The 26,562-nt window shown below is 52.8% G+C and overlaps 2 protein-coding genes across 2 annotated transcripts; both read left to right on the top strand.

Moving 5' to 3' along the window:
- Positions 1–256: 256 nt before the first annotated feature.
- HPCAL4 (hippocalcin like 4) lies at positions 257–2,300 on the top strand. Its single transcript, XM_058552072.1, has 3 exons — positions 257–426; positions 580–795; positions 2,094–2,300. The coding sequence occupies exons 1-3, from the start codon at positions 265–267 to the stop codon at positions 2,289–2,291; spliced, it is 576 nt and encodes a 191-aa protein (XP_058408055.1). The 5' UTR covers positions 257–264; the 3' UTR covers positions 2,292–2,300.
- Positions 2,301–12,195: 9,895 nt separating this feature from the next.
- Positions 12,196–25,559, top strand: NT5C1A (5'-nucleotidase, cytosolic IA). The gene is made up of 6 exons (XM_058552071.1): positions 12,196–12,321; positions 18,804–18,971; positions 19,438–19,567; positions 21,184–21,306; positions 23,391–23,575; positions 25,194–25,559. Exons 1-6 carry the CDS (start codon positions 12,196–12,198, stop codon positions 25,557–25,559), a joined length of 1,098 nt encoding a protein of 365 aa, XP_058408054.1.
- Positions 25,560–26,562: the final 1,003 nt, after the last annotated feature.

Below are 26,562 nucleotides of genomic sequence, written 5' to 3'. Positions count from 1 at the left end.
TAGGAGCTCCTGTGGGAAGGGGTATTGGGGAGGATGGAGCCCAGCTGTAGGAAGGTACATGTCCTTGGGTGTGGTGGTGAGAGGAAGGGGACCCACCCTACTGTGGAAGGAGGGATCCCAGCTGTGGGAATGTGGGGTTTGTTATGGGAGGGAGCTGTTGTGGAGAAAGGGAACTCTGTCCTCAGGGACTTGGGCGACTGCTGCTGAGGTGAGGGCCTTGCCCCAGACCAAGTTGAGGGAACCCCCTGTCCCCCAGGCCCCGCCATGGGGAAGACCAACAGCAAGCTGGCCCCAGAGGTGCTGGAGGACCTGGTTCAGAACACGGAGTTCAGTGAACAGGAGCTGAAGCAGTGGTACAAGGGCTTCCTGAAGGACTGCCCCAGCGGCATCCTCAACCTGGAGGAGTTCCAGCAGCTCTACATCAAGGTGGGCGGGCGGGGGCGGGGCCAGGCAAGCCCAGGGGCGGGCCGGACGGGCGGGGGCGGGGCCAGGCAACTCGAGGGGGCGGGCCGGACTAGCGGGGGAGGGCCGGGAAGACACCGCTACCGCTGCGTCCCAACCCTGCCGTCCCCGCCTCAGTTCTTCCCTTACGGCGATGCCTCCAAGTTTGCGCAGCACGCTTTCCGCACCTTCGACAAGAACGGCGATGGCACCATCGACTTCCGGGAGTTCATCTGCGCCCTTTCGGTCACCTCCCGCGGCAGCTTCGAGCAGAAACTCAACTGGGCCTTTGAGATGTACGACCTGGACGGCGACGGGCGCATCACGCGCCTCGAGATGCTGGAGATCATCGAGGTGCGCTGGGGCGGATCCAAGAGGCCAGGTTGGGCTGGGGCCGGCGCCCTTGTCTTCGCTGCCCACTCTCCAGCACGCTCCTCAGGAGCCTCCTCTTGCACCCCACTTCTCCCCCCATCCCGCCTCCTAGGATTGGTTGGGCGCTCAGTGTGAAACAGGCTTTGTGCTAAATGCTTTACCCAATAACCCTATGGGAGGTAGGTACTGTCAGAAACCCCATTTTACAGAGGAGGAAACAGAGCAAGTGGTGATTCGTGATTCAAATCCAGGGAGTCTGACTCCAGAGCCTAAGTTCTCAACTCATTACTCTTCCAGCAAATGTGTACTGAGTGCCTGCCACATGCCAGGCACTGTTCAAAGTTCCTGCTTTCATGGGACATTTCTTCTAGTGAGAAAATTTAAAAACAACAACAAAAAAACTATGATATGTCAGGCAGTAAGCATCATGAAGAAGATAAGCAAAGTAAGGGGAGAGAAAGCGATGGACGAAAAGTGATTTTATATAAGGTGAAATGTGAGCAGCACCCTGAGTAAGGTGAGGGAGCTAACCACGTAGATGTCTGGCGGAAGAGTGTTCTATGCACAGGGAACAATAAATGTGAAGACCCTGAGGTTACATTGTGTTTGCAGTGTTCAAGGAGTAGCCAGAAGGCCAGGGTGGTAGGAGAGAAGTGAGAAGGGGATAGTGGTAGGAAGGTGATCAGCTAAGTAGCCAGGAGCCCAGTCATTTAGCATCTCATAGTCTGAGACTTGGACTTTATTCTGAGTGAGATGGGAAGCCACTAAGGGCTCTCTCTATTCTCTGTGTGGAGAATAGACCAAGGGGCTAGGAGGGCAGCAGAAGCAGGGAGACCAGTTAGGAGACTGGTCCACAGCAGTCCAGTCAGGGGCCGATGGAGGTGACAACCGTGGAGGAGCTGTGGAAGTGGTCGGAAGTGGTTGGGACCTATTGCAAAATTAGGGCTGACAAGATCTGCTGAAGGATTGGATGTGATGTGAGAGAAGGAGAGTCAAGAATGGCATCAGGGTTTTTGGTCTGAACAACTAGAAGAATGAATTTGCTATTTACTGAGACAGGGAATGCTGGAGGAGGAGCAGGTTGGAAGTGAAGAGTTGGGTTTTAGATATGTTTAATGTGAGATGCTCATTAAATATCCAGTCTTAATGACCATACATCACCTTCCGGTATCCTCACCATCTCCCAGTGTTCTCCCTGCCCACCCCCCCAGGCCCTTTCATTCACCCCTGATCCTCCCTGCCCCCTGTGAGTGTTCACACCTCCCTCCTTGCCCCACCAGGCTATATACAAGATGGTGGGCACCGTGATCATGATGCGCATGAACCAGGATGGGCTCACACCCCAGCAGCGTGTGGACAAGATCTTCAAGAAAATGGACCAGGATAAGGATGACCAGATTACGCTGGAGGAGTTCAAGGAGGCGGCCAAGAGTGACCCATCCATTGTGCTGCTGCTGCAGTGTGACATGCAGAAGTAGAGGCTGGTGAGGGGCAGGGCCTCTGGCCAGGAGGGGTGTGGCCACCTCCCAACCTGATGACCTCTCTAGCTGGCCCTTCCCCAGGGGGAGGGGTACTCCAGCCTCACTCTCTGGCTCACCCAACCCTCTGCCCAAGCCCTTGCTCCCCTCAATCAAGGTCCTTGAGGGACCACCTCACCCTGGAAAAGAGACAGATCCTCAGGTATCCTGTTGTCTAGCCCCATCCCCAGTCTTGGCCCAGAACCAAGACCCACTGGGCATAGGGGAGTTGGCTTTTGCCCCAAGAGGCAGGGTTTAGGAGGGGGGCTGAGGTTCTGCTTTGAAATTCTGTTCTTCCTGGGGTTATGCTTTATAGGATTGGTCCTATAGACCTCAGTTAAAGGGCCAAATTGGGTCTGTTCTTTGCTGAGGACCCAGATCCCTTAAAGGTGGTCTCTGCCCTGCTCCCTTGACTCTACCTGGCCCCTCTGGCCCCAGCCTTTGGAGCATTTATTCAGTCCTTTCTTCAGCTAACGTTTATTGAGCACCTGTCCAGTGCCAGGCACCTCTAGGTGCTAAGGATATGGTAGTTTACAAGACATGTTCCATGCCTTCTGGAAGCTCATAGGGTAGTGAGGCACACTTCCAGTGGTCAGAATCTCAGATGGGGACATCGAGCACAGTTGAGCAGAAAGTGTGGCAAGGCTGGTTAAGAGGAACTATTAAATCTTTCAGCTCAGTGCCACACAGAGCTACAGAAGGATGAAATGAATAGCGTTTGGCAGTCTAGGAACCAGGTGAGTGGCAGTTTTACGAGAAATTGAAATTTATGTAATACTTATTTTTTTAGTACCCTTTAAAAGAGCTAAAGTCATTTTATTAGTTTAGGATATTAAAACATACTTTATATTACTTGGTTTCTTGTAAAATGATTAAATGAATATAGAAAATGCTAATTTTCTGGGGGAAAAAAGAGCTGAGAAAAAAGAGAGAAAAGACCATGAAATTTGCGAAACAGCACTTTTTCTTATCAGGCTAAGTCCTGAGCTGCCACCATCAGCAGTTTCTGCTGCTTCAGCTGCTTCCTTTTTAATGATCTTTTCCAACTCTCTATCCTGCACTTACTCGGGTTGTGTGCCGACTTCAGAAACAGAAGAACAAGGTTTGCCGAGGGTGAGACAGGTGTATTTCCCACATCTTGGTAGTTGCTTCCTGGATTTGGTCCAGTTTCAAGGAGAGGCTTGTTCTTTCACCACTACAGAAGAGAAAGAGCTAGAAGAAGAGGACCACCCGGCCACTGTTTAGGGTGCCAGGCTGCATTTATGGACCAAATGCCTAAAATCTGCTGGGCATGCTCCATTTGAAAGGCTTTTTCTAAGCCCAAATCCTAAATCTGCCAAGTAATTCATCATTTTCCTAGTGCACTGGCTTTGCTTTCCGATGTCTGCTTTCTGATTTTGGATCCATGAGCTATACAGCTGCATGCTTTGACTGCCAGAAAATTAATCTTGCTTCTTCATCAAGTCTTTCGCTTTACTTTCTCCTGTACTCGTGATCAGAAATTAGCTTTGAAGTGCAGTGCGTTGATTTCCTCTTGAACCACTGGTGAAAACAGTCAGTACACAGGTGCTGTCAGCTCAGGGTGGGAGCAGGGAATGATTGCTGAGTCCGGGGTTGTGGGAGGGATCTGCAGGAGAGAGACGCAGGATGCCTCTTACTTCTGACTGCTCACCTGCCCTCCCTCTCTGCAGGTGGAAACTCTTGGGGATGCTGCCCTTTGGTCTCAAACTCTATTGGACCTTCCTTCTTGCTGCCCTTGGAGATAGCAAGGCGACTGGGTTGCCACCCTCTTTCTGTCCTTCTGCCTATGACCAGCCACATGGTGAGGCTGGGGAATTCACATCCTCTGGCAGTAACCAGCAGGTTTTTAACCAGTAGTGCCTCGAGGGATGTTCTGTTGCTCTCCGGAGCTGGCCATTGAGTGTGTCTTGTGCTGTCAATCAGCACCACAGATACATAGATACTCAACAGCCTGGCTCAGCTGAGACTTCCAGTGGAAGGCTTTTTACAAAGTGGGGTTCCTATCCCCCAAACATTGAATCTAACCTAAATCACAATCACACAGAACTTCATGACTTTCAAAGGCCTGCCATCTACCCCATCTCATTCTATCCTCACAGCCTAGGGAAATAGCGATTTTCATTCCCTTTCTCCAGACTTGGAAACTGAGGCACAGAGACAGGAGTCCCTTGTGCAAAAGCACACAATCAGGAAGTGGCACAGTGCCAAGACTTGAACCCAAAGGTCTAAGAGGGTTTCTTCCTTTCAGAGTCTCTTCCCTGAGTTGTACAGAGGTTGACCGTGGGGCATGCTAAGTTGGTTTTGGTCTTTTACAAGCTTCCTGCTAAGAAGTTTCCGAGGCTGTGTTCTTCTAAAAAGAAATAGGAGCTTGGTTGAAGTCCCCACATTTTTAAGCATCTTGTTTTCTGCTTCTGGGCAGCTAATGGGTCAGTGCTGTCCTGGGAAGCCTCTGACTCAGAACCCTGGAAGCTTCTTGCACTGTCTTTACTGCCATCTTCCTCCCTAAGAGAGCTGTCTTTGTTTTTTCCCATCTGGTGGGCAAGTCCTACCCATGAGGGTACATCTGATCACTCCAAGCTTCTCGACATACGCATGGGTGATATTTGCTGGTCAGGCAAGGATTCTCAGAGAGCCTAGCCGTGTGATCACATAATGCCAGGCCAGGAACTGGGACCACCGTCTTGCTGATGGGAGGAGCCACAGGCAGGCCAGGTCTTGCTCCCACATGCTCCTGAGTGTCCCAGAGACTGTGTGCTTGGGAGCTCCTGTGGTAGAGCACCGGCCCTGCCATGAGAAGAGAAGCAGGCCTCCCATTCCTGCCCCAGCTGAGAGGGACTTGCCACAAAGCACAAGGTTAGCAGAGATTGAAGTATAACTCACATAGACACAAAAATATACAGACAGTTAAAACACTGATACGTCCAAACTCTCCTTTGAAGTTCTGCGTCTTCTTGCAGGAACTCAGTGAATTGCCAGGTCCCAGAATCTGCCTTCTTATTCTGTCCTCATTCATCCTTTTGGGCTAATGGATGAGCCTCTTATTTCTTATCTCTCAAAATCATCAGCAAGGGCTACTTCAGATGGCCACTTCAGTCCTTTGAGCTGTGGTCAGGTTTATATAACTTATCTCTAAATCAAAAGTCAAGAAAAAAGGCGGCCAGCCCTGTGGCCTAGTGGTTAAGTTCGCGTGCTCTGCTTTGGTGGCCTGCAGTTTGCAGGTTTGGTTCCCGGGCACGGACCTACGCACCACTCGTCATGCTGTGGCGGTGTCCATACATAAAATAGAGGAAGATGGGCACAGATGTTAGCTCATGGCCAGTCTCCCTCACCCCCCCAAAAAAAAAAAGTTAAGAAAAAGGAAGCCCATAAACAAAGGTACCAAATATTTTCCTGACAATGGCATAGTCCCATGAGGTAGAAATTCATCCTGCTGCAGAGATAAAGTCGGGGGGTGGACAGGGAGAGAAAGGAAAGAGAGAAAATAAAAGGATAGGTTGGGGTTTCTAGGCAGGGTCGTAAACCAACACTGTAAATATTTTTACACAAAAATTTGTTAAAGCAACAAATATTTCCTGAAGATCCGCCCTGGCTGAGGCTTTGTGCTGACTTTAGAGATCACTGTAGGGGCGAGAATACATTTCTTACATATTTTATTCGTCATTTATGAAAAAAAAATTCCAATCCTGCAATTGAAAAGTGTCTGAAAAATATGAGATTTTTCTTTCTGAAATTTTCAGGGTTTTCTTTTACCTTTGCCAGAGTGTGGGGGCAGGACCGGGCCTCCCAGAGTATGTGACCCTTCCTGCTTGGTGGAGGCTACAGGAATGTGGAGGCCTGGGGAGGTGGGGGGCTAGGTGGTAGAGGGGGTCTTCCACCTCATTCTCCAGTGTAGCCCCCGTGCCCTTCAGATGTGCTGCTCCTCTGCCTACAGGGATTGCCCTCACTGTTCGACCCTGTGCTGTGTGTTTTTTCACTGACAGTGAATAAAAGGTGTGACTGTGCTAAGGGCTCCTACTCTTCTCTAAGCTTGGACAGGGCTGGTGTGAGGGGAAAGGGGGAGAGCTCACCCAGTGGGGGTACCTCCAGAACCTCCTTGGGACTGAGGTCCTTCTTCTAGCAAGAACTCTGCTTACTGGAACTCACCGGAGGGAGTTCAAAGAAAGGAGTGAGCAGATTACAAGGGACCCGAAGGAGGGAAAATCAAGGATGGCTGGGCCTCAAAAGCCCTGGAACTGGCAATGGGGCCTCTCCTTTCTCATCTCTGGGCCTCACAGGCTCTCGTCCCCTTGGCAATATTTGCACCTGTGCTCTTTTCCTTGGTTTCTCTTCAGGCTTCCTTTCTTTCCCTGCACAAAGTGGCAGCATCACCAACTCTGTGCCAAGACTCACCAGCAACTGACAACTCCCCTCTGTGTCTCTTAGTTCCAGTTCTCAAGCAAAGGAATCTGATTGGTTCTGCTTAGCTTTTGGTGGGAGCCCTTGGTCCATGCTTCAGTGGCCAGACTGAGCGCTGATACGTGGGGCCTGTGGGCAAAGCAGTCTCCCCAGAAGGGAGCTAATGGCAGCAGATTGTGGAACCTAGTCTCTCCCTCTGTCCAGTGGAAGGCATCGTAAGAGCCCAAATGAGTGGATGGTGGGCAGTGGGGAGAACAGCCCAGAGCCAGGATTACAATTCGTCTATATGGTGCCTTTTGTGCAAATTAAGAAAAGGCACCCCCTCTGAGTGGTAGCAGCCCCATAAGTCTGCAGTTGGGCCCGTGGATGGCACCTTTGGGCTAATTAGAACAATATACCCCTTCTTCTGAACACACACAGCCTTGTCTTGTCAGCGTGCACAGTGTGGCAAGTGGAACACGGCCTGGGTTTCAGCCCCCACCTGGCCTGCTGGTCAGGGGTGTTGTGTAGTGCATAACCTGCCCTACTGTCCCCAGGAGCCCAGACCAGAGCCCTTAGACCGCCTACACTGACCTAAATGTGGCGGGGGTGGGAATGGGAGTGGGTGGGGAAGTGTTCCTCTCAGAACACCCCCCCAGTAGCCTGAGAGGCACTGTTCCCCACCGGGAGTTGGGGGCAGTGGCAGCTGGAGGTGCCTGCTTCCTCCTGAGACACTCGATTGCTTTTATAAGGGTTTTCTCAAGGACGCTGGCGGAGGCCAGCTCTCCCATGGCGGGAAGCAATTAGGTGGACGAAGGAGGCTGACCTGGCCTCAGGGCAACCGTGAACCTAAGGAGGAACTCAAGACTGAGAACTTGTGGCTGCTATTCCCAGCTGAAGCCGCACTGGGGGGATGGGGAGTCTTGTTCTCTGCCTGCCTTGAGGCACACAGGTCCTGGGGTACCATCTCCTAAAAACTTCCCGCTCAGGCCCACACTATCTCTAGCCCAGGTTAGTCCAGCTCCTGCTTTCAGGTTTGCACTCCGCACCATCCAAGAAACCAGAGTGATGCTCCTAAGCACAAATCCAACCACGTCGACTCTTCAAAGTCTCCCCTCTTCCCTCAGTATGATAAGCTACTTAAAAGTCCCTCAAGGCCCAGCATGATCTGCCACCTGCTGACTTCAGAAGCCTGTTCTTCCCCCTACCTCCTGCACCCTGCTCCTGAGCCACCCCAAATTGCCCCCCATTTCCCTAGGGGGTGTCTTAGGTTGCTCTGCTTGTGCACAAGCCATTGCCCCTCCCTGGTCCACCCATTCCCCTGTCTCAATTATCTTCTCTGTGAGGCCCTCCCAAACCTCAAACAATTTGCCCCTCATGTGTACACCGTCCATCATGGTTACCAAATAGCTTCCCATGTGATTCCCTGTCAGCTGAGCCAAGCACGTGGTTAAGTCTCCGTGTTTTTGTCTTTCGGGTTTTTTTTGGTGAGGAAGATCTGAGCTAACATCTATTGCCAATCTTGCTCTTTTTGCTGAGGAAGATTAGCCCTGGGCTAACATCTGTGCTCATCTTCCTCTATTTTTTTTGTATATGGATGCCACCACAGCGTGGCTTGATGAGCACTGTGTAGGACTGCACCCAGGAACCTGCGAACACCGCCCCCTCACCTGCGAACCGCGGGCCGCCAAAGCGGAGCGCACAAACTTAACCACTACGCCACTGGGCTGGCCCCTAAGTCTCTGTTTTTTTAAAAAAGACAAGGAAATGAAGGCTCAGAGAATGGTTAAGGCTGGAACTTGAACTTAGGTCTCCTCACATCACGGCCACTGTTTTCTCATCCATGAGAGTGAATCCAAATCAGAATGTGTAAAGGGAAGTAACAAACCATGAGCTGTGGCTTTAGAGAAGAAAGGGTCTTGCCTGGTGGCAGGGAGGCGCAGGGGAGGGGGACAGGCTAAGGGTGAAGGGAGGGAGAGATGGCTTCGTGGAGGAGGTGGCATCTGCCCCCGGGTCTTGCTAAAGACCAGCCAACAGGACTGGGCATGCTGACTCAGGGCTGCGTTGGGCAGCAGTTCAGGTGCAGGGATCCTGGAGCTCACTCGAAGGGGTTTGTTCCCAGCTTATCCATCTGAAGAAGTGCTAAACCCTGAGGGAAAGTGCTGGCTGAAGTACAGGAATGCAGAGAGCCAGGGATCCCTGCACCCAGCCAGGCATCAGGGTGTGACAGGGATGACAGAGGCAGTGGCCGGGAGACTAAGGGTGGAAAGAACAGTCTAGGATCAAGTTCCTTCACCCTTCCAAAGAGGGCTCTAGGGAAAGTTCTTAAAAGGACTGAACCAGGAGTCTGGGCAGGATCCTTTGATGGCAGGGGACGGAGGCCTACTCATGTCAGTGTGGTAAAAGGGATTAGTCGAGATTTTTGGTTGCAAGTGAACACAACCCAACTCAATCAAGCTCAAGCAAAAGGGAAGCTTATCGGCTCATGTAATTGGGAAGTTCAGGCACTGCTGGATCTAGAGGCTCAATGATGCAGCCTTTCTCCCTCCCTGCTTCTCTTTCTGTGACCTCATTGTCCTCTCAACATGGGCTTCTCAGGGCCAGCCCTGTGGCACAGTGATCAAGTTTGCATGCTCTGCTTCGGTGGCCCAGGGTTCGCGGGTTCGGATCCCCAGTGCAGACCTATGCACCACTCATCAAGCCATGCTGTGGCAGTGTCCCACATACAAAGTAGAGGAAGATGGGCACAGATGTTAGCTCAGCGACAATCTTCCTCAACAACAACAACAAAAAAAATGATGGGCTTCTCCCATGTTCTTTCATCTGCCACAGGGAAAGATGGGTTCACTTCGTCTCAAATTAATAACCTCAGAGAAGAGAAAGCAGAATCTCCCAGCCATCCCTGTGTAAGAGTGCAGGAGAGTGGTCCAGCTGGGGTCACATGCTCATCCCTGGCCCAGTCAGTGTGTCTAGGGAAACAGGGTTCTACAGTTGGTCATGTCTGGGTCACATTCCTATTCCTGTGACCAGGGAGGCAGGGCCTGTCACTAGGAGAAGAGGGTGGGAAAACTTGCTAGTCAAGCAAAGCCAATAACCACCAACTCTCTTTAGGGCATTCATTGGAGTGATGTGGAGAATCTCATGGAAATTTAAAGATGGGCACAACAGCTAGGCCTCAACTGGAACCTGGGAAACTGGCAGGACCAGAGGCATCTCCCTCTCAGAGCAGCAAGGTTTCTCTTTCACGGGGTCTCTGCTGCCCTCTGGACATCTTTTCCCGTCTTTATCTGCCGATCAACTCATTCTGCTCACAGAGAATTTCTGTCCTCTCTTAGCTTTACGTTGCACATAACTGCAGCTTGTTAAGGCTCATCCAAGTCTCTTAGAAGCCACCTGTGTTTCACAGCATCTGCAGCTTCTATTCCTGTGGTTGACTATCCAGCACCTGTTTCCCAATCCCAAATTCCTGATAAAGAGAAATCTGATTGGCCCAGATCATCTTTTCAACTCAGGCCACACAGGTCAAAGGTCGCTGGACAGCATGGGGATGGTTCACCTTTGCATTAGGCACTCACCCCCATCCAAAGAACCACTCCATACATTCCTCCTAAGGGACCTCCTCCTCCTCCATGAGGCATCTGAGAATAATTGACCCCTTCCTGGAGTTACATTATCTATTCTTGCGTAACAAACTACCCCGAAACTTAGTGCTTAAAACAACAGCGATCCATTATTTTTCACGATTCTGCGGGTTGGCTGAGCTCAGCTGGGAGGTTTACTGCTTCGTGTGCTGTTGGCTGGGGTCACTCACTCATCGACATCCCACTGGGGCTGGGGCTAGAACAGCCAAGATGGCCTCACCTATATGACTGGCAATTGGTACTGACAGTTACCTCGGAAACCGCTGTTCTCCACCAGCTTTTGATCCTCCAGGGACTCTCTGCCTCACCATCTGGCCTATCCGGCAGGATAGTCCAGACTCCTTTACATAGAAACTGGCTCCAAAGAGGGCAAAATGGAATCTGCAAGGCCTCTTAAGGCTTAAGCTTGGAAACCACATAGCATCACTTCTGCTTCATTCTGTTAGTCAAAGCAAGTCAAAGCAAGACCCTGGGTCAACTCAAATTCCACTCCACTTCTGGATGGGAGGAGTGTCAAGGTCACATTGCCAAAAGGTAGGCATGGGAGATGGGAGAGAGTTTGAGGCCATCTATGGAAACTGTCTACTAAGGCTGGAGAAGGGCAAGTCTAAACAAACTTCCCCCCATCTTAAAACTTTTTATTATTGTTGTTGCTTTCCCTTCCTCCCACACAAGGTTTGGTTGGTTTCTCCCAAGACCTGGTGGAGGCTGGACAGATCTGGCCATTCTGTACCCGCTCCCAGTCAGATGCCCTCCAGGCTAAGCCAGTATTTTCTCTTGCTGCTCCCACCCACCTCTGCACACTTCTAGGCTCACAAAGAGATGCCCCTTGTCTGCTTCCTGGCCTGTGCCTGGGATGGGTGGCATTAGTGTCTGCACCTCGGGGTCTGCACCAAGGGAGACAATGCCCTGGAACTCCAGGACTGTGGTCCAAGATTCCATGGTTGCAGAGTTCCTTTTCTACCCTCCCTGCATCCAGTCTCTTCATAGCATGTAACTAACCACCCCAAGCTCGGCAGGTGGGACTTGGGAGTGAGCGTCCTCTGCTGGTCATCAAGGGGCCAGCAAGAACCCGGGTTCACCGTCCTTGGGAGTCTCTGGTCTGGGTCACCAGCGAGGCGGAGGGGAGCCTGGTCTCGCCACAGACCTCAAGGGCCCCTTCACTTTAGTGAGGAAGAGCTGTCCAGCTGGGCCCTCCACTGTGAGCCCGGCTAGGAGCAGGTTCCTGCTCATGGAGCTGTTCATCCACCACCTCCTCCCTGTCCACGGAATGGACTAGGGTCTAGGGAAGGGGACGTCGCTCAGGGTCCCAGGGTCCTAGGATCAGAGCGGAAAGAGGGAGGCTAGCTCTTTTTGTTGGGGGGTGGGGGCTAAATTTTCATTTTCTCCTTTGGGAATCACTATGCTGGGGGGAAAAATTTGTCAGGTTTCCCCTCTCTCGGTGCACGTGAGCGCCTGCGAAGAACACGATCCCCGCAATCCTGAATCCGCAACAGCCCCAAGCCCCGCTTTAGGCCCCCTCCTCCTGAGAGCCCGAGAGGCCAATTCCCCATTCACTTCGGGCGTGGAGTGGTCGGGGAAGGAGAGCTCAGCCATCCCGAAATATACGTACAACAGCAGAAACACACGGGCAACCGAGAGGGCGAGTTTAGCACCCCACCACTCCCTCCCCAACACCACGCCCTCCCTCCCGGCTGGCGCGCACACACTCCCCGCCGCTGCCCGCCCCCTTCTCACGCCCGGGACGCACCTCCCTTCTGCAGCCCAGGCCCGCTAGCTCCGCGTCTCCTCCGCCGCCTGCTCTGGCCGAGACAGGTCAGAGCCGGAGCATGGAACCCGGGGAGCCTCGGGAGCCCCGCGAGCCCGGGCCGGGGGCAGAGACAGCCGCGGCCCCGCACTGGGAGGAAGCCAAGACTTTCTACGACAACCTCGCGCCCAAGAAGAAACCCAAATCGGTAAAAGCAGGGCACGGGTATGGGAGGAGGGCAGGGGAAGGGTCACCCGGAGAGGGGTCGTAAGCCCCCTGGAGAGGGACTCGCGGCGCCCCTCTAGTAGGGGACGCAGCCCCTCAGCTCCCGAATGCGCCCGGCCGTTGGCACGGGCTCGGGTTTATTTTAGGAGCTCTGCTCCGGCGTTGTTTTTTTCCGGGGCTCGGGTTCCACGCCAGGATCCCCCTCCCCCATGCTGCCATCAGGGCCCAGCTCGTTCCCGCGCCCGCAGCCTGAGGCGTGCGGACAGCACTTGTTGGCAAAGCCAGTCAGCAGCATCTGCGGAAGCGCCCCGGACTCGGGCCACCCGACTCTGGAAAACCGGCTCCATGCTGTGCGCTCTGGTTTCTGACGTCTGGGGCGCCAGGCTCCAGACTCGAGCCTCTGCGTTCAGGCTCTGGGCTTGGGGCACTCCGCTCCCCGCATCCTAAATGAAGGGAGCTGCACGGGATCTGCGCTCCGCGCCCCTGGTTCCCGGCTCCCAACGCTGGACTCTGCGCCCCAGCTCCGGGCTCTGCTCCCTTCGCAGTGGGCATCAACATTCCCGGAAGCCCCGTGGTGGTCTCAGCCCTCCGGGACTCACACAAAGGGGAGAGCTCCTCCCCCCATTGGACAAGTTCATGATGCTCTGGTTGGCCTTGGGCCTTGCTCACTCCAGCTTACCAGATTTCAGAGTTTGAGGAGGGAACAGAGGATAGAGGCTGGCTCAGAGCATCCTCCAAAGAGCCTGACCTTAAAGCATCCTGCTGCTTCCTTCCAAAGACCCTTCCCCAGGAAGCCCACCCTGTCAACAGTCATTCCCTGTAGCACCTATAGGCTCTGCTCAGCAGTGGGGATTGAGTGATGAATGAGGCTGAGTCCCTGCCTCTGGAGCTCACAGTGCACTGAGGGAGACCCTGAACGTGGTGTGAGGGAGTGACTGCCGACTAAGGAACGCTTTGTAGAGGTGGCATTTGAGCTGATCTTAAAGCCTGAGTAGGTGGAGTTTCCCAGGTGAAGAGGGGAACAGGATGGGGAAAAGGCCTGGAGATGTCTCTGAACCTGAGTGGGAGAATGCAGAATCTTTGGGAGAAGAGCTGAAGGGATGCCACGGACCCATGGAGGGCCTTGAATGCCGGGGTAAGGAGCCTGGACCTTATTTAGTGGGGTGAGGGGTTTTAAAACTAGGTTCCATGGAGCCCCCTGTTGCAGAGGGGTCTGCACACCTGTGAATCCAGTTTATTTTCTTTCTTCTTCAAACTACATTTTAAACAATTAAAAATGTGTAACAAAACTCAGCTCACTCAAATGTATTATGTGGACATTTATCACCTTGGAGACCATCAACGTATTAACTTATGCGGCAAGTTGTTTGCGTTGTTTTTTTTTTAGCAAACCTCAGAATAAAGCTTTTCTTGTGATCTGTTTAATAAAAGAGTATCTTGAGATTACTGAGTCTCTTGAGACTTGCAGTTTAAAACGAAACAAAACAAAAAAAACCTTTTACCATTTGCAACCACTTATTGGTGTGAATCAGGGCTTTCTCAATACTGTGCAATAAACGAACAAACGCAGAAACACATTAAGTAGGTGATGAAACTTAAGGCTGCACTGGCATCCTAGCCCCCAGTTTCAAATGTCGTCATCAGAACAACTGCGCTATTTTCATTGGTTGACATTAAAATAAATACAACATGTACATGTAATACATTTGAATTTGTAAAATAAATTTATACCAATAAAATAGGGTAATATCTGTTTTACATATTACAAGACTTCATTTGAATAAAAGGTCAACCTACTTTTTAAAAAAGTATGAAAACCATTATGGAGCTATTGCAGGATTTTTCAGCAGGGGATTAACTTGGTCCCATTTTCATTTAGAAAGATCACTCTGGGGCGGTGGGGTGGATGGATTGGAGAGGGTGTGTCTGGCAGCAGGCAGACCAGTGAGGAGGCTGGTCCCTGCCTGAGGAGGAAGCTGGACTAATGTCATGGCCTGGGGGATGGAGAGGAGGGGATGGACGTTGGGGACTAGAGTGGTGAGTGGAGTTCATAATCTATTTCCTCCCCAAGCACTAAGGAACCTGGGAGCTCAGGCCCGGTTGTCAGTCATGACCTCTCAGTCGGCCCCCGACCCTCACTGTTCTCTGGGAGGCAAGGAGCCTGGCGGCTTCCTGGCCCCTACTCCTTCCTGCAGTAGCCCCTCCTCCCTCCCTTTGGGGGTTTTGGGCCTCATGGGCCGAATTTGGGCCTGGCCTGGCCTTACTCTCATTCCCAGGAGCCTGAGTGAAATATTTAATCCCTGAGGCCTGTAGGAGGCCTGAACCTCATGGGGTCCGAGGACTTCCTCAGTCCGGGCCTATCTGTCTCTCTCTCCTCTGGCAGCCCTTCTCCCTCTAAGTCCTTCTAGAAATAATAGCCTTTGGCCATGTTCCTATCTTGGGCCCAAGAGGCAGAATCATGTTGGCCTAAATGAGAGCTCCTCAGGCAAGCTGGGTGGGGCTGGGCTGCCCTCCATTATCCCCCCACCCATTGCCCAGCCCCAGGGGAAGGCAGACAGAGCTGGCAGGACCCTGGTTCCCTGGAGCCCAATTTTCCCAGGCTGAGTCCCTGGTCTGGGATAAGGGTCTGTCTGACCCACTTCCCAGTCTCGAATCTGAACTTCTTTCTGATTTCTGGAGGAACTGTCCCTAGGTGCACCTGACAACATGTGACGGGGGGGGGGGGGGGCTCCCTCTGCAGCTGGGTCCAGAGGGTCTCTAAGTACTTGGTTTCTCCCAGCTCTGGCCAGCCCCCTTCACCTGTTCCTTCAGCTCCACCTGGAGCCCACATAGGCTGCTCGTCTCTCCCAGCTGGGATCCGCATTTCCCACAGCAGCTCCTGCCCTCCGGCCCTTAGACTCCTCCTCACTTGTTCAGTGTCAGAGCAGGCTGAGCGGGGAGGCAGCGTCCTGCCTGGGGACCTCCATTCTGAGGAGAAAGAGAGCCCTGCCCTTAGAAACCTCATTCTGAGGGCATGGAGCCCCTCACCATTTCTCCCAAATCTGGAAAGGGAGGGCTGTGTCTGGAGAGTGTCCCAGGGAAGTGGCTGAAGCAGCAGGGGGTGGGATTTTCTGGCAGCGATTGAGGAGGGGCACATCAGAGGAGCTGCTGCGGGGGTGGAGGCTGGGCTAGAGGCCAGAGACTGGGGATATCATCTGGCTCTGCCTTGACTTTGCCGTGCGACCTAGTGTAACACTCTGCCCCTCTCTGGGCCTATTTCCCCATCTGTAAAAGAGGGAAGTAGAGACTCCTAGGGCCAAGGCAGCTGGGATATTTTTCTTGTAATGGCCAGAGGTGGGATAGGATGGGGTCTGGGCAGGTCAGCCAGAGGGGACCAGAACACCGCAGTCTGGAAGGGACTGTGGGACAGAGAGTGAGCAGTGAGACCTTGGCTTGCTGCCTGGGCGGGAGCAGCCAGCTTGGGAACCTGCCTGAAGGGGCTGGGAGGGCAGCTGGCTCTCCGACCTTGAAGAGATGTTAGGTCTGTCCCTGGGGCAGTAAGCCCAGGGGGTGGGGTAAGCTCACCTCCTGTCTTAGAGGCCAGCAGGCTTCCTGGGTTTATGAGAGTGGGCCTCTGCACACCCCCAACCCCACCCTTGCCATCCATAGCCATCCCTCTATCACTCCTTTTCTTTAGATCTTTTAACTTTACCTTTTTTCCTTGAAGGCTCACAGCAGCTAAGGGGGCTGGGAGGTACCCGGCTCAAGGACACACAGACACACGGGGGTGCTTGGCACCTGGGAGACGTACTTGGGCTGAGCCCCAATGGACAGGCCCTGTCCTGCCACTGCCTTCCACTGCCCCTGCTGGCCACATACACCATCTTGGTTGGGGTAAAAGTCAAATGCAAACCGAGGTCCACCTCATGGGCTTGGGGAACTCTTTGGTCTTCCATTCCTACTTTGAGGTTCTAAAGCTTCACTAGCTGCTGGCCATTCGTAGCTACTTAAATTTAAATTGATTAAAATTAAACACAATTAAAAATTCAGTTCCTTAGTCTCACTAGCCACATTTCAAGTTGCTCCATAGCCACATGTAGCCACACAGACAGCACTGGACATTTCTATTATGGCAGAAAGGTCTATTGGACAGTGTTCCTCTAAAGGATGGCACAAATCTCTGCAGTGGGGATAGATCTAAGCTCCATGGGGGCAGGGATCACACTTGTATTGTTTCCTGCCAGTGCCTGTCACATGGTAATCACTCACTGTTGTCAACTGATTAGGACCCAGGCTTGACTCCAGAGAGAAGCAGGGGGTTGAGTGCATGGCCCGCAGCGCTATCAGGAGAGGCCAGAAAGTGAGCTCCATTTATGAGTCTTGCCCCCAGCTTGAGCCCCTGTGTCGTCATCTGTAAGGTGGGAATCGTCGTCCCAGGACGGCTCAGGTCACAGAGATGTGGTGGGACTCTGGGTGTCTGTGAGTCCCCTGGGCACCCACATTCTGATCCTCCCTGGGGATTATAAAGGGTGCAGCTGCTGTCTGTGGTGGCATGCCCCTGTCCCCATTCCACTAGAGGTGGTGAAGGAGCTCTGAGGCCCTCCCGGGGCCCTGAGAGAAGGCCCTCTGCAATCTAGCACCTGCCTACTCTTCTGGGCTCGTCTACACTCATGCCCCCATGCCCTGGGCTCTGCTCACCTTTGTGAATGCACTGTGTAGGTGCATGCCTCCTCACGCCTTCCTGCACCCTCCTCCTCCTTAAAGGCTCCTCTCCCATGACAACTTCCTCTGAGCCCCTGTCACCAAGACTTTGCTTTCACCTGTGGTCTGTCACTCATTTCAGTCCCTTTTGCATCTCTGTTTACCTGTCTTTCCCCACTACCAGCCTGTGACTCTGAGGGCGAGAGCCAAGTCTGTACCAGGACCACCCCCAGGCAAAGCCCATATGCCTGGCACAAAGAGCCAGTAAATATTTGTCAAATTTGCATCTACCAAAAAAATATTCTCTGAGTACCTGCTATATATCAAGCAATCTGAACAGATTAGGGCACTGCACTGGAGTTTCTAGTTTGTGTTATATTGTCATGACAAATACTGTTTCTTATTGAAATATATTACTTAAAAGTTTGGATGCATTAAAAATTTACTGAGCACCTACTATGTGCTAGTCACAGTTCTAAGCGCTAGAGATACACTAAATGAACAAGATAGTCATAGTTCCTGCTCCCTCAGAACTTGAGCGTAGTTCCTGCTTCCTCCTTAGAACTCTGTTTAGAAATAGGAATAGCTAAATAAGCAATTATAACTGTGTTAAATTCAACTAAAAAGAAAATCCATAGGAGAGGTAGCAAGCCCATGACAGGGGGTGAGGGAAGTCTTCCTAGAGGTGACATGTAGTTTGAGACCCGAAGGTTGGGTAGAAATTAGTTGGATGGAGACTCAGGGAAAGAGCAGATCTGGCAGAGGGAATATCATGTACAAATGCTCAGAGAAAGAGGGAGAAAGTGTGCTTGGGCATGAGAAAGGTCAGATTGAGCAAAGTAGAGTAATGGGAAAGTGAGAGTGGAGAGAGAGGTGGGGGTGTGTCATGAAGGGCTTTCTACTCCATACTCAAGGCTGCTGAAGAGAGTTCGAGAAGAGTGGGTACCACTGAAGGGGGGTGCCATGATCAGATATGAACTTGAGAAAAATCCTCTGACAACAATATGGATGACAGATTGGAGGGGTGCAAGATGGTGATGGCCTGGACTATGGTAGGGAAGAAAGAAAGAAGTGGATGTCAAATCTACTAGAATTGTAGAGTTGTCAGATTTTGGTGATTGATTGATGGGGGAGGGAGTTGGGAAAGAGGGAAGACTTGAGGTTGACTTCTAGGCTTCTGGCTTAGGAGGCGAGTGCATGGTGGTGCTGAGCAGTGAGATGAGGAAAGGAGGAAGGGGATCAGGTTTGGGGGTGGAGAGGGTGGCGGGAATTCAGCCTTGGGCGTGTTGAGTTTCAGTGTCTGTTAGTCAACTGGGGCAGTTAGAGATATGAGTCTGGAGCTCAGGGGAAAGATCTGGGCTGGAGATAAATTTTCTTATATGATTGTCATGTTTCTGGGTACCATTTCTTCCTAAGGGCATGTAGTTCTCATTTTATAATGGAAACCATGTGGAGACCATCTTGAGCATCAGTCATACTCTGGCTACAAACACTGTATTCATTTTCCTGTTGTGTCCACATGGCCAACTTGATTGCAAACACTCCAGGGCATGTCCCTCCCATCTGATCATGCTCCTCGGTGAGGAGCCACCATGTCCCTCAGTCCCCAACTGGGTCCTGCACAGAGGGGGTCCTGACCCAGGTCTGCCTCTGCCCAAGGCTGAGCCTCCTGAGGACAGAGGCTGGGCTTGGGTCTTCTCCCTGTCCCCGATACCTGGAGGGGGTGATACATGAGAACTACCTCAGGGGAGTCTGAGTGAGGGCCTTTCCTCTGCACCTCTGCAGCCCAAGCCTCAGAATGCAGTCACCATTGCTGTGTCCTCCCGAGCCTTGTTCCGCATGGAGGAGGAGCAGCGGATCTACACGGAGCAGGGCGTGGAGGAGTATGTGCGCTACCAGCTGGAGCATGAGAACGAGCCCTTCAGTCCCGGGCCGGCCTTCCCCTTCGTGAAGGTGAGGGGCAGTTCCACCACTAGCCATTCAGCGCCTTTGTGGGGATTAGAAAAAACCACTCCCGTGGGTGTTTGAGTAAGGAAAAGGGGCCCCCCTGGGCAAATGCCACCCCACAGGAGCACGGCTTGGCAAGGGGACAGAGCCATTGTGAGAAGAAGAGGCCACCCCATCCTCTGGACTAATGCAGCCCCACTCCAGGTAACCAGCTTGGTGAGTGGAACATGGGCTGGATTTCAGGCCCCATTCACCCCTTTTAGTGAGGTGCCCCTGTGCAATAATCAACCCGTACAATGGCGAGACTGGGGGAAGACAGTCCATGTCCACTGATCTCACCCCAAGCCTGGCCCCTGACCTCCCTCTCCTCCCCCCATCAGATCCCAGCTCTTCCTTCCTCCCCAACCCTGGCTACCAACTCCAGTTGTCAGTCCCTAGGGGTCTGAGCTGGAGGGTCCCCTCTCCCATCCAGGCTCTGGAGGCTGTGAACAGGCGGCTGCGGGAGCTCTACCCTGATAGTGAGGACCTCTTTGACATTGTCCTTGTGACCAACAACCACGCTCAAGTGGGTGTCCGTCTCATCAACAGTATCAACCACTATGGTGAGCACGAGGGGCCTGGCCATGGGACAACCCTACCAGACACTCGGGGATGGGGCCACACCTCTGCAGGGCCCGGTAAACTGGCTGGAACCTCAAGCCCAGCTCTGTGCCTGTAAACTGGTTCTTTAAAAAAACAAAACAAGGGGCTGGTCCCATGGCCTAGTGATTAAACTTTCATGTGCTCTGCTTCAGTGGCCTAGGTTCACTGGTTCGGAACCCGGGCACAGACCTACATCACTCATTAGCCATGCTATGGCTGTGCCCAGCATACAAAAAATAGAGGAAGATTGGCACAGATGTTAGCTCAGGGCTGATCTTCCTCAAGCAAAAAAAGAGGAAGATTGGCAGCAGATGTGAGCGCAGGGCGAGTCTTCCTCAGCAAAAAAACGCCCCTGATTGTAGCATTGCCATTTCAGAGTGTAAATATTCCCACCATGGCTGATTTCAAGCTGAATATTTGACATTCGGCTCCTACAAGCTGTCTCAAGCCAGCTCCAGCACACCACTGTGCAGGCTCCATTCCCAGGGCACTTGTTGCCTCCATGCCTCAGTTTCTCTATCTGCAATGGGGCTAACAGGCCTTAAGGCTGCTGGGAGAAGCAGGTGCAGTCATCAGAGTGGAGGAGCTTTGTGTCTTAGTTCAAATTCTTGATTGAAAGTAACAGACCCTCCAGAGCTAGCTTAAGCTGAAGAGAATAATTTCTTATCAGGTTGCAGGAGTGTCTCTTAGAACCACAGGACAGGAAGTAGAATTGGGCGCACAAAGGCCTGAATCCAAGTACTCGAAATTTTTGCTGGACTCTTTTCTCTCTTGGCCACATTTCTGCTTTTCTCAGCAAGTCTGTTCCTTTTTTCCTCGTCTCTCTCTCTCTCCCCAAACTCCGTTTCTCTGCTTTAATTGAATATGGCCAAAATTTATGAGTTTATAAATCCTTGTTTTAAGCAACCAAGAGAGTGCAGTAGGCATTTTTTAATCGTAATTTCAAGTTGCTGGGAGTAGGGGTGATATTCAAAATATTTAACCACCTTGTGACACAGACGCTGAGTAACGAGGACAGACACCACTTATAGTACTGGAGCAGGGGCCTGAAGGGCCCTGCTGCGCCAGCCATTACTCCTTCCGTTGCCGATTGTCCTGCCTGAGGGGCTGGAGTAGTGATGCGGTAACTCAGTGGGCTCAGAGCAGCAGCCGTTTACCAACCAGCAAATATTTTACAACCCGGCAGCCATGGGTACTAGGTGACGATCAGCCCAGGCTGGGAGAGAATCTGACTGGCCCAGCTTGGGTCAAGTGCCTGCCCCTATCCAACCAGCTATGGCCAGGAGGGTCAGGCATGCCTTGGGGGACCCACCTTTTGTAGTACCGTCATTCCCTGGAGAGAGGATGTTACTGTGAGCCAGGCAATTGCTCCAGAGATGAGATCACCCCTATTTCATGGATGAGGGATGGGGGGGCTCAGAAAGGGGGAATGCTGGCCTAAAATCACTCAGAGAATCGCTCTGCTGCACCACTACCACTCAGAACCAAGATGGCGTCCATTGGACATGGAGGGACCACTCTGAGGCCCTGAGGGCTGGCCCTGGCATCACCTGGGTACTCTCTGCCTCCTCCCCAGACCTGTTCATCGAGAGGTTCTGCATGACAGGTGGGAATAGCCCCATCTGCTACCTCAAGGCCTATCACACCAACCTCTACTTGTCTGCTGATGCGGAAAAAGTGCGGGAAGCCATTGATGAAGGTGGGTCAAACTGGGGCGGGAGAATGTAGGGAGTCTGGCAAAGGGGTCCCAGAGGTAGGAGGCCTGGTCCTAAAGCTCTGAGCAGGTGCTAGGGCTTGCCATGGTAACTGGAAGGGGCACACCTTCCTTAATTGCTATGACCCGTCCTGTAAACTCTGAGAATAAGACCTCACCTTCTCCACTTATTGCCCGTCTGTTCCACTCTCCCACCTCCTGTGCTACCATGTTGAGGATGCTTTCACTCATCAGCATCACCCAGCCTTCTGTTTCCATGGAAACTTTCCTTACAGCCCAGAAAGCTACTCCCTTCTTAGAATCCTCCAGGTCAGTAGGAGGTCTGAGTCCTGTGTGGTCATGGGCAGCCTCTGCCCCTCTCTGGGCCAGTGGGGAAGGAGATCAGTATCTAGTCCAGCTTGAGCAGTGGGGTCTGGGAAATGGCTAGCATTTCCAGCAGCTGGACTGGCCAGCATTGCGGTGAGGCTAGGAGACCCAGCTGTAAGTACTGACGAAGAGAATTTCCCTCCATGTGTGTCTTTCAAGGGGCAGTTTGGGGTGGTATCCATAGTCTCAGTCCTGCTGACGGGGTGTGTATCCTTATCGTATGTGCAAGAAAACAGGCCCACAGGGGAGGAAGGACTGCCCCACTGCCTGAGAGGGCTCCTCAGGCTGAACACTGCTGACAGGTTTCTTTATCAATCAACAATATATTCATTTTTCTCTTCCTCTTTCATGCTGTCTCCTGCCTAGAAGCCTGGCCTCTCTCTCGCCTGATGTCTCACTCCTCTAAGCTGCTGGGGGCTCCAAGAGGCTTTCTTTAACCAGGAACCAGAAGCCATTTCCCTAGACAGATGTCACACCCTCTGTTTGGGGCCTTGGCACTGGCCTGCGTGTGTGCCTCTATATATGCGTAATTTGAGCTCAGGCTAGGGAGCAGGGGACGGTCAGGAGGGAGGCCCTGCCCAGGGTACGGGTGGTTCTGGTTCATCTTGGCTCTGGTGTTGGCAGAGCTGAGAAGGTGCCTGGCCCAATGCCCAGGGCCTGATCCTACTTATAGCAACCTCAGGCTAGTGAAGTTGCTGTGGGACTGGCACTGCTTACTCCTCCCAAAGTTCTGGCTGAGCTCAGCCCCTGTGATCCTAGATTCCCAAAGCGCAGGGCTGAAGCTGCCTTTGGAGAGATGAAGAATAGGGAAGGGACTGGGCCAGCTGCTCACTTCCCTAGCTTCCTAGCAATGGCTCTCTGTTGTCCACTGCAGCTATAGTCTGGAGCCTGGGTTCCCAGCAGGCATCCTTGACCCCCTAGGGAAGCCCAGGATTGCAGAGAGTCTGTGCACACAGTCGAATGTAATTAGTGCTGCCTCCCTTGGCCACCCACAGCCAGGCTGCCCTGGGTAGGGCATACCTGGGTACCACTGTGGCAGTAGACTGAGGATGCCCACACACACTCAGCCTACCCCAGACTGCAGCCTGGGATCTCAGCCCCAGACAGAGCTGAAACGCCCTTAATTTTACCTTGGTCCAGAGAAGGGGAGGGGCCTGCTGGAATCAACAGCAAGAGAATAAATGAGGCCAAGCCAGGGTTGGGGCTCTTCCTGGCCCCCCTGTAGGTCTATATCAGGGGCCTGTGAGGAACTCCTGGGACAGCAGTGGTCTGGGGGACCCTTCCTTCCAGCCAGGACTAACATTCAACTGGTCCATACCAGCATGACCTTACTAGATATTAAAGTATTAAAATTTTTCCATACTGATTGATGATAGCTCCTGCCTTGAGCCTTCTGAGTGCCCCCCCGTGCCCTGGGACAGCCCCATACCTTCCCACAAAGCAGCAACTAAAAAGGAAACCCTGGCACAGGCCCGGGCCCTCAGAGCCTCACTCAGAGCAAAAGCCACAATCCATTCTTATTAGCCAGTTTTTAAATATTCTGAATATTAGCCCTCTTTAGCCTTGCCCCAAATCCTGAGTGGGGCGGGTGGGGCAAGGTTAGCCGGAGATAGCTCCCTCCTGGTCCCAGGCTGCTGAGGTGGGTGTCAGGGGGCCCCTGTTGCCTGGATGAAGGCAGACAACGCTTGCCTCTCTCTGCCCAGGGATCGCAGCCGCCACCATCTTCAGCCCCAGCAGGGACGTGGCTGTATGCCAGAGTCAGCTGCGCGTGGCCTTCGATGGGGACGCAGTGCTCTTCTCGGACGAGTCAGAGCGCATTGTCAAGGCCCATGGGCTGGACAGTTTCTTCGAACACGAGAAGGCCCACGAGAACAAACCTTTGGCCCAGGTGCTGCACACACTCCCCAGAACCCCTGAGGGGAGCAGGGCGGCTCCCCAGAACCCTCTAGCCCAGACCCAAACCCCAGGGTTGGCCCAGAATCCAGCCAGGTCCCCTCACCAAACCTCCAGCCCTCATCCCTCTAACCTGACCCCTGGATCCCCTCACTGAGCTTCTACCCCTTCATTGAGCCCCCATCCCCCTCACTGCAGCCCACCCCCCCCGAAGCCCCCTTTCTGTCTCTAAGCCCCTCTCTGAAGCCTCTACCTCTTCTTTGCAGCTCCTCTATGAGGTCTCCATCCCCTCCCTGAAGCCCCCATCCCCATTCTGAAGCCTCCGTCTCCTTTCTGAGGTCTCCGTCCCTTTTCTAAAGTCCCCACCCCTCTTTGAAGACCTCACCCTCTCTCTCTGAAGCCGCCATCCTCTCTCTGGAACCCTCGTCCCCTCCCCAAGATTCTCCCACCCCTCTGAGTAGGCTCCCATCCTCTCAAGAAGCCCCTGTTTCCCTCACTGGAAGAAAGGAAGTGGCCTGGACCCCTCACCTGGGCAGGGAGATCCAGCGGGTGTGTGGTGTTGGGCCACACCAGCCCTTCCCCACCCCCATCCATCCCTTGGCCAGGGGGCTCAGGGACCCTCACTCACCCTCAAACTGCTTGGAGTCTCTCCGAGAGCAGAATATGCCCTAGAACTTGGTGGAAATTCCCTGGGGTTGGAGCTGTTGGGATTCCCCAGCTCTGCTGGGAGCGGCTATCTGTACTTTTAACAAAAATCTCGGTACCCAATAATCCCAGAGCCCCTCTCTCCAAGAGCTCAGCAGGCTTCAGTTGTGGCCCCCGAGTGTTCATTTCACTTCTGTTCCTATTGGTTTCCTCTAAAATCCTTGGGAATCCAGGGCAGGACAGCTTTCCCACTAAGTGGTGAGCAGAGGCCCAGGAGACCACTGCTTGCTCCCGGTCACCCGGCGAGTGAGGGCTCTCCAAGATTAGAAGCCCATCTTATTTCCAGCTGCTGTTAGTTTTCTTCTTCCTCATCATCTGGTTCTTTATTCACACGTCCTCATTAATTAAGCTTCATTGTTCCAGACACAGTAGAGAGTAAATCCTTTCCCTGACCCTAGAGTGCTGGAGCAGGACGCCCTGAGACCCCTGCGTGCCCCAGGGGCAGGTCAATATTCAGCAGTTACGCATTCATCTGTCTGTCCCAGCTGTTTGCAGCTGGAGTCCATTCTGACTGGAGGGTGCCCATGCCATAGTTACTAACTATTTTTAATACTTTCCCCGCTGATGGGCACAGAAGGCCACACTTACGGAGCTGCAGGACAGGCTCCCATGTACCTGGGGGCACATGGATGGACGTATATAGTAACAGCTGCCCTGGTATGGTTATTCTGACATAGACACCCCCAGTCACAGCAGTATTCATACCCAGACCGACATAGGTACCTACAGTCCCATTGATGCACACAGTGGCCTGAGCAGGCATAGCAGAACTGAGAGATTTAGGGATCCTGAGAAGCTTTCCCACCCCAAACAGTAAGACACTAGTACTTTAAGTAGGATCCCAGCTGGAGAGGGGACACACGACTGGGGGAGGAATGAGCTCACAGTGTTCCCTTGCCTTTTCATAGGGCCCCTTAAAGGGCTTTCTGGAGGCGCTGGGTAGGCTGCAGAAGAAGTTCTACTCCAAGGGCCTGCGCCTGGAGTGCCCAATCCGCACCTACTTGGTAACAGCACGCAGCGCAGCCAGTTCTGGGGCCCGGGCTCTCAAGACCCTGCGTAGCTGGGGCCTGGAGACGGATGAGGCCCTGTTCCTTGCAGGAGCGCCCAAGGGCCCCCTCCTTGAGAAGATCCGCCCACACATCTTCTTTGATGACCAGATGTTCCATGTGGCTGGGGCTCAGGAGATGGGCACAGTGGCTGCTCATGTACCTTACGGCGTGGCACAGACACCCCGGCGGACTGCACCTACAAAGCTGGCCCCATCTACACAGTAGCTGAGCCACCAGCTTCATGACCCACATTGCTCCAGGCTCAGCTCCCTGTCATTCTTTGGCACGTCATCCAGTGGACCCTTCTAATTCCTCACCACTCTGCATGTCTGCCCTCATCCCTATGCGTGATGTACTTGTAGGAAATTATGGAGACTGGACTGGCACTTTTCCAGACCTTCTTTTGGGCGAGCACTGTGCCATGACGCTAGCTAGGAAAGTAAGACTGTGCAGAGCTGCTGAATTTAAGGGGAAGTTGATGGGACCAAGGGTGGGAGGGTCAGAGGAGCCAGGATGCCTCAAAAGGGGCTTAGGATGAAAATTAGCTCAGTGTAGTACAAAGAACACTTCTTTGAGAGAGAAGGGATCTGGCTTCTAAGCTGTGTCCTGGCACTAACTGCATGACTTTGAGTAAGTCCCTTCCATTCATAGGCCTCGGTTTCCCCATCTTTTGGGTGGTTTTCAAACTATTCTTTACCGAAATAAGCTTGGTTTTATCAGAGTGCCCTCTTTGAAGGAAGCGTTCTGTGCCGGAGCTGCTGCTGGTATATATGGCACCCTTGTGCAAATTACAGAAGGACGCTGTCTCTAGAATGAATTATGAAAAGACAGCCCTTCTTCTGGGCTGCCCCAGACCCACACTGGGATACACAGCTTGCTTAGCAGGATAGAGGCTGGATTTCAGCCCTCACTGACTCCATAGTCCAGAGGCCTTTGTCAAATGGCAAAATGCACAATCGTCCACAGCAATCCTACCTATAATTTTACACGTTTGGAAACCACTGGACAAAAAGACTTATCCGCTTCCTGTGATCCTCTAATCCAAGCCATCAGGGGTCAGCTGCCAGGTGCAGGGGTTGTGAAAGGAGTGAGGGGGTGCACTTCACCTGCATGCAAACTCTCCTCCAGCCAGCAGGGGGCACTGCAGGCTCTTCCTGGGGAGGCGCTTTAGTGGTAGCCTGCTCAGTGCTTCCTTTGCTTTTCCTTTAGCCCAAGTTCAGTTGTTCCT

The sequence above is a fragment of the Diceros bicornis genome, chromosome 13 (genome assembly GCF_020826845.1).
Source record: "Diceros bicornis minor isolate mBicDic1 chromosome 13, mDicBic1.mat.cur, whole genome shotgun sequence".
In the NCBI taxonomy this organism is placed as follows: domain Eukaryota; kingdom Metazoa; phylum Chordata; class Mammalia; order Perissodactyla; family Rhinocerotidae; genus Diceros; species Diceros bicornis.
The sequence above is the reverse complement of the archived record's forward strand: the minus strand, read 5'-3'. Positions and strand labels throughout refer to the sequence as shown.

What these genes read in the sequence shown, in the direction of transcription:
- NT5C1A (XM_058552071.1), top strand. Translation starts at nt 12,196, where the DNA reads ATGGAACCCGGGGAGCCTCGGGAGCCCCGCGAGCCCGGGCCGGGGGCA. An exon ending in CAACAGTATCAACCACTATG is followed by an intron (nt 19,568 to 21,183) that starts GTGAGCACGAGG and finishes CCTCCTCCCCAG; the next exon opens with ACCTGTTCATCGAGAGGTTC. An exon ending in AGAACAAACCTTTGGCCCAG is followed by an intron (nt 23,576 to 25,193) that starts GTGCTGCACACA and finishes GCCTTTTCATAG; the next exon opens with GGCCCCTTAAAGGGCTTTCT.
- HPCAL4 (XM_058552072.1), top strand. Translation starts at nt 265, where the DNA reads ATGGGGAAGACCAACAGCAAGCTGGCCCCAGAGGTGCTGGAGGACCTG. An exon ending in TCCAGCAGCTCTACATCAAG is followed by an intron (nt 427 to 579) that starts GTGGGCGGGCGG and finishes TCCCCGCCTCAG; the next exon opens with TTCTTCCCTTACGGCGATGC. An exon ending in AGATGCTGGAGATCATCGAG is followed by an intron (nt 796 to 2,093) that starts GTGCGCTGGGGC and finishes TTGCCCCACCAG; the next exon opens with GCTATATACAAGATGGTGGG.